General features: G+C 53.7%; 1 protein-coding gene across 1 annotated transcript; it reads right to left on the reverse strand.

The window, feature by feature from the left end:
• Positions 1–4645: 4645 nt before the first annotated feature.
• On the reverse strand, positions 4646–5869 carry LOC113961433 (zinc finger protein 239-like). The gene is made up of 3 exons (XM_027671746.1): positions 5818–5869; positions 5093–5568; positions 4646–5017 (listed from the first exon to the last, which is right to left on the reverse strand). Exons 1-3 carry the CDS (start codon positions 5867–5869, stop codon positions 4646–4648), a joined length of 900 nt encoding a protein of 299 aa, XP_027527547.1.
• Between the last annotated feature and the right edge of the window lie 1394 nt (positions 5870–7263).

Raw genomic sequence — 7263 nt, forward strand, 5'->3', positions numbered from 1 at the left:
CACCCAGACCAACGGTCGTGGGGAGATTTCTTTTGCTCAACCTTGAGGAGTGTCCTTGGAGGGCATCCCCACCCAAGGCAGGAATCTCCACACATCTACCCCAAGAAGGGCTGTGTTAGAAGAACCTGCCTGGATGAAAGGGGACTGGACTTCTAGAGTAGGAAGGGATTGACTGCTCCTCACAAATGTACAGGCCAGTTAGCAGCTTCTCTGTCCCATCCAACTTCCAAAAGCAGGATGTGTGTTTGGAGTTGGGTGAACCAGGCTGGTTTGAGCATCATTCAACACCAAAACCATTCCCATGGTGCCACCGGTAACTCTCAGATCTCACAGACAGCTTGCATGAGAGCTGGCACTGTTGGCATTCTCTGATGGCATTTTAGGCCTTATCAGGGTAGGCCCTCCTGCCACCCGGGCAGAGAGGTTGGCTGTGAAAGTCCATCCTGGAGATGCACAGGTAGCCAAGAGTTGGGCTCCTGAGTGACATCCAACAATGGACAGGGGGATGGGACTGACCAGATGAAAGTGTCTCAAATAGATCTGACCACTTCCTTGGGCCTGGCCATCCACCCAGATGTTTCCCCAGTGAACAGATGCTGCAGAATGTGTTTGATAACATTTCTGTAACCCCAGATTATCGGAATAAATGTAGATTTATCTCTGCACAACACAGCAATTCATTCACTTTCTCCCTTTTCCTCCCTCTGTGAGTGGAAGGATCTTGTGACTTCAGTGTGTGACTCCCTGTGTGAAAGGGCAAATATGGACAGAATCCAGGGCAGGGAGTGTTGGGGGGATCTTGGGATCTGTGCTTGACACAGAAGGTGTTTGCCATTGGTCTAAAACTATCTACTGTGCAAAGTGGTCTTCAGTGGAGGCAATGTGGACTTAACATACAGCAGGGGAAGGACTTTTGGTTTTTACTGAGCTGTGCCTTCCTCTGGTTTTGTTTGCTGGCAATAAATGAACATCCCTCTGTGTCTCGGGCAGCTCTTTCTCCAAGCCAAGCAGGTGGGAGTTGGTGCCAAGGAGCTGAAACCTGCAGGTCCAGCCTTGAGTGGAGGAAGCTCAGATTTGCCCAAGGCTGCTTTGAGTGCCAGGGTTTTGAGGAGGGAATGGTGGGGTGGGGATAGGGATAAAGTCTGATGGATTGTCAGACATAAAAGGGTCTTGATATTCTTATCTATTCAGACTGAATTAGCAAGTACTTGGGACCAAAATCAACTGGGGATTGTTGATATCAATGTTAAAACAGGAAAAAAGTAAACAGGCCACAAAAAAGACATCTTTTCTCATGGTTTTAGTAATACAAGATATTCACTTGGAATGCACTTCTGAGATCTGTCTAATTAACCACAAAAGAATTGAAGACTAACAAGTAAATTATTCCCAGGGGCTTGTCTGGTTAAGATGCCATCACTGAGAAGAGAGTATGGAGGAATGAGCAGACAAGGAGACCATCCCTGGGGCTGGGGAAGCAGGAACTCAGAGTCCCTGGTTCCAGGTGGAAAATGGACTATGGGATGTTTCTGTGAGAGCCCCTAAAGGGTGTGCTGGTTTCAGGGGCAGTACAGTTAAATTTCTTCCCCATGGCCAGTGCAGGGCTGTGTTTTGGTTTGTGCTGAACACAGGGTTGATAATCACAGAATCACACATTAGGATTAGTTGGAAGGGACCCATATGGATCATCCAGTCCAACCCTTAGCCCTGCACAGGACCATCCCCAAGAGTCACACCATGAGCCCAAGAGAGGATCATCCAAACACTTCTTGAGCTCTGTCAGCCTTGGTGCTGTGCCCACTGCCCTGGGGAGCCTGTTCAGTGCCCAAACACCCGCTGGGGGAAGAATCTTTTTCTAAGATCCATCCTAACCCTGCCCTGACAAAACTCCAAGCCATTCCCCGGGGGCCTGTCCCCGGTCCCCCCAGAGCAGAGCTCAGGGCCTGCCCCTCCTCTGCCCCTCCCCAGGAAGTTGGACCTGCAGTGAGGTCTCCCCTCAGTCTCCTCCAGCTGAACACACCAAGTGCCCTCAGTGTCCTCACACGCCTTCCCCCCAAGGCCCTTCCCCATCTTCCTTGCCCTCCTTTGGACACTCTCTAATGGCTCAATCTCTCCCTTCCATTGTGTCCCCCCAAACCACCCCAATGGTGCAGGTGAGGCCGCCCCAGGGCAGAGCAGAGTGGGACAATCCCCTCCCTGGCCCGGCTGGCCATGCTGGGCCTGATGCCCCCAGGACAGGCTTGGCCCTCCTGGCTGCCAGGGCACTGCTGACTCAGGGCCAACTGGCCACCCACCAGCACCCCCAGGGCCCTTTCCCGGCACTGCTTTCCAGCCTCTCCTTCCCAGTCTGTCCATCCATGCGGGGTTGCCCCATCCCAGGGCAGAATCCGGCACTTCCCCCTGTTGAAGTTGTCAGGGCTCCTAAAGAGCCGTGAGGTCACGGGATGTCAAAGAGCCCCACGGAGCTAAAGGGACCCTTGTGACACTGTGGAACTTCATGGAATCAAGGGACCTTTCTGAAACTGTTGTACCTCATGGAATCAAGGGGCCATTGTGACATGTGGGGCCTCATGGAATCAGAGGAACCCTGTGGAATATCATGGAATCAAGGGGCACCTGTGACTCTGCAGGGTCTCATGCTCCAGGAGGAACCCTGGGACACTGTAGGATCTCATGGAGCCAAGGTGCCATTGTGACACAGCATGGCTGCAGGGAATCAGGGATCCATAGTGAAAGTCCACGGCTTCATGGAAAAAATGAATCCTGGGATACTATGGAACCTCACAGGATCAAGAGGCCACTGTGACACTGCAGAGCCTCATGGAGCCAAAGGAACCCTGGGACTTTTTGGAACCTCATGGAGTCAAGGGCCAGTTGTGACACTGCAGAGCCTCATGGAACTAAAGGAATTGTGGAGAACTGCCAATGCCTAAAATCTGTCCTGACACAGTTTTAAACTCTTTTACTATTGTTGGCTGTTAATAAAGACAATCTGACTGCGTCACTAAAAATAGAAGTTTTATTCTTCCATCCTCCTCGTCCACCCCGAAATGGCAGAAAAGGTATGCAATGTTTACATTAAAGCATTTTTATCCCACCTAGCACAGGAAGTTTTAGGCTACAGGGAAGGAGGCACGCATGGACCTATTTAACATACTCTCACACACTTTTTCTAACTTATCCACACTATTCAAATTTTTCTAACAACACATTGTCATTCTTAATTATAAATTAATTCATATTTCATAAGTGGGGTGAACTAAAACAGTCTTTTCCTTCTCATTTTTAACTTTGGTAGCAGGTCTTCACCACAGGTGTCCTTCCCCTGAAGTTTGCAGCTTCTTCTCTCCCTCTCACAGTGCCCAAGGTCGTCTGATGGATTCCATCACTATCTCTGAGGCCTCTCTCTGGGGAGCTGCCTCTGGCTCTCCAGCCTGAACACCTGTTTGGTCTCCCACCCCCCAACTGTGATTCAGTTTTCTGGAATGATTATAAAGGAATTAAAAAGCTTTTTTGGGCCATGATCTAGGCAACTGCTGCCGTGGATAACATGGATTGCAGGAAGGCAGAAGAGAAGGACATGAAAGGGCCACCTGTGAGCAAAAGGTATTTTTCATTTTCAGTAGTCTCTGAATTTTTGTTACTAGTTTTCTGTTTCTGTGGAAGAGTTCAGTGTCCTCCCTCCTGGGAGGGATGGGAACAAATGATTAAACATGGAAAACATTCTGGCTGAGCTGTTCCAACACTGCAAACTGTAATTTGTCCAGATGGTCTAAAGATGTCCAGATTATTGAAAACCTTCCAAATTTTTCTTTTCAGGGAGAGAGAAATATTTGATGAAGAAATCCAGCAAAAGCAAAAGTGCAAGGCCAAGCCTCAGCCTGTGGAGAGCTGAGGGGTGGCACCAGCTGTCCCAGAATTACATAGGGAAAATAAGAAACACAGGAATTTTGGGGTGGGATTGAGCCATTTTCAGTGGGATTGATCCACTTTGAGGTGACAGATTGATCCCTCTCGACTTTTGGGATGCAGAGCTGGGAGAGACTGGAATGTTAATGGTCCATGGCTCCAACAGTCTCCAGTTGCAGAAGCAGCGGGGGCTTTGCTGCCCAAGGGCAATGGAACTGCCTGGGGCAGAGGGGTGAACATCCACCCCTGGAGGGGACAGGCTGGGCTTGGAGCCAGAGAGGGGAAGTGTTATTTTTGTGGTTTTATATCATTATAGACAGGAGCCAAAACTGCCCCAAAGCTACTTTACATGGAGACAAAATTGTACTAAACTAAACCCTACATATATATACAGATAGAGATATATAGAGATAAACTAACTCTAATCTGCCCGAAGGGATCAGTTAACAAGACCCTGAGTCACCCTCGCTGTCAGGGGGGTTGGGACAGGGGATGGACATGGGGGAAGCTTCTGGCAGCTGCTCACAGAACCCACCCCTGGAGCCCCCCAGGAACCAAAACATGGCCATCTAAAACCCAATACACTGCCCAGCACAGATCACCTGGAATGTGGGTCGCCAGGTCTGTGCCCAGTTTGGGTCCCTGTGGATCATCCAATGGGAGTCCTCCGATGGCTGATGGAGTTGGAGCAGTGGGTGAAGCTCCTCCCGCAGTCGGGGCACTTGCAGGACTTCTCTTACCGGTGGGTCCTTTGGCATTTGGTCAAGTTAGAGCTCTTGGTGAAGCTCTTCCCACACTCCCCACACTTGTAGGGCCTCTCCCCGGTGTGGATGCGCCGGTGGGTGATGAGGTGGGAGTTCCGCTTGAAGCCCTTCCCGCAGTCGGTGCAGTGGAAGGGCCTCTCATCAGTGTGCGTCCGCTGATGCAGGAGGAGATGTGAGCTGGTTGGAAACCTCTTCCCACATTCCAAGCACTTGTACGGCCGTTCCCCGGTGTGGATGCGCTCGTGGGTGCGAAGGCTGGAGCTCTGGCTGAAGCTCTTCCCACATTCCCCACACGTGTAGGGCCGTTCCCCACTATGGATGCGCTGGTGTTGGATCAGGTTGGAGTTGTACCTAAAGCTCTTCCCACATTCCCCACACGGGTAGAGACGTTCCCCAGTGTGGATGTGCTGGTGTCGGATCAGGTCAGAGAGCAGGCTGAAGCTCTTCCCACATTCCCCACACGAATAGGGCCGTTCCCCAGTGTGGATTTGCTGATGTTGGATCAGGTTGGAGCTGTACTTGAAGCTCTTCCCACATTCCCTACATGTGTAAGGCCGTTCCCCAGTATGGATGTGCTGGTGGGTGAGGAGGTGGGCGCTCTGCCTGAAGCTCTTCCCACATTCCAAGCACCTGAAGGGTTTCTCCCTGCTGGGAGGCTGCTCAGGGACCATCAGGTCAGAGCTCCCCCTCAAGCTCTGGCCACCTTCCCGGTGCAGGCTGGGTCTTTCCTCCTCAGAGCACCCTGGGCTGGCTTTGGAGCCCCTCCTGCAGGGGGATCTCCGGCCCTTTTCCTCCCCGCTGCCTTCCTGTGCCGTGGAGCCCTTCAAAACGGCCTCTCCCACCAGGCTCTGCCGGGGGGATTTGTCCTCCGGGCTCTCCGTCCTCAGCTCGGGGCCTGGGGCAGGAAGCAAGAAGGACAGGGAGGGGATTTGCCTCCGGCCCACAGGGAAGGCCAAGGACATCCCCCCAACTCCGGCCCCGGCAGGACGGCGGCGGCAGCGGGGTTGTCCTGCAGCCGGGGGCCATGCTCGGCTGCCAGAGCCAGCACAACACCCGCAGCGGGGTTGTCCTGCAGCCGGGGGCCATGCTCGGCTGCCAGAGCCAGCACAACACCCGCCCAAAGGGCCACTGACTTCCTCCTCACCTGCCTGGGGGGCCCGCGGCATCTTCCTCTTCCTCGCAGCCTCCTCCTCCATCCGCCCAAGCTCTGGGAAGGACAAATCCTGATGGGGAGAAAACAAGGGCTGAGTGCCTTGGCTTGGGGGTTCCTCCTGCCCAAATCCATCTCTAGAACTCACCAGGCATCCTGTGACCATAAGAACCTCCAAAACACCAAGATTCAGCCCAGAAAAACCCAAACCATCATGATTCAGGCAAAAAAAAGCCTCAGAAACAGGGAGATTAACCCCCTGCCAAACTGCAAAAAGTTAGTATTCAGCCAAAAAATACTCCAAAATATGAAGATGCAGCCCAAAAAAATGGTGTTTAATTAGGAGGATGAGGGGAGTGAGGTCATTTCATGAGCACTTGATTGAGTTGCTATATATTAATCAAAAGCTGTTTTAATGTAGTGTCACTTCAAACTTGCCAGGGCTGTTCCTCGAGGTTCTCTGGCCCCCTGCCAGCCCAGGGTTGTTTCTCCAAACCACCAAACCACGTGTGCCAAATGCCCTGGTTGGTCAGTGCCGGCTGGGGGAGCGGGCACTCGGTGAGGGGATGAGAAAACTGCACCCGGGGCTGGGCTGAAAGAGGCTTCAGCACCACTTCTGATGGCCCAGGGGGAGCATCTGGCTTCTCCCAAACAGGGAGATGGCACTTGTTCCTCTGCAAGGAGTCAAGGGCAGGAGGGTGACTCCTGCTGCATGGATGGAATGGCAGAGGATCCCTTGGGTCCCCAGAATGGATCAGCACTCGGGGATACAAACTGCCCTAGGGTTCAGGATGCCGCTGCCAACACAGATTTCCCTGCAAAGGTTGCAGCGAGTTAAGCTCTGGAGAGGAAATTGTGCCCCATGGATGGGATTGCAGAGGCTCCCTCAGGTCCCCAGCATCAATCAGCAACCAGGAAGAGACACAAAAGGCCCCCATAAAGATTTCAGGGAGAGCGTCCCGTAGGGAGGGGACAGTGTCACCCCACCAGGGCAGGGCTGGCAAGTGGGAGGCTGCTCCAGGGCTCTGCAAGAGGCCTCGTGCTCTGCTCAGCCCCAGCACTGGCTGGTCCCAACACCCCCGGCTGCCCCCGGGCCTGGGCAGCTCTGCTGCCACAGGCTGTGCCCTCACCGTGGCCCTGCAATGGCCCTGCCTGTCCCTCGCCCGTGGCCCTGCCCGTGGCCCTGTCCCTTGGCTCTCTCCCTGCCAGCTGAGTGTGGGGCACACGGGCTGGGGGTCCCTCCCGTGCCCCCCGGGCAGCCAGCGCTGGCTGGGGGGATGTGAGGGCTGGGCCTGCTCAGCACAGCCCCGGCCTCGTGCCCAGCGCCTCTTTCCTGCCCCACACAAGAGCTTCTCATCCCCTCCAGTGCTCCCCTGCTGCTGCCTCTGCTCCCGGCCCTGCCTTTGCTGCTCCCTTGGCTGGGGCAGCGGCTGCAGGGGG

This window comes from Neopelma chrysocephalum, unplaced genomic scaffold, assembly GCF_003984885.1.
Source record: "Neopelma chrysocephalum unplaced genomic scaffold, ASM398488v2 Primary Assembly neopelma1_97185, whole genome shotgun sequence".
Classification (NCBI taxonomy): domain Eukaryota; kingdom Metazoa; phylum Chordata; class Aves; order Passeriformes; family Pipridae; genus Neopelma; species Neopelma chrysocephalum.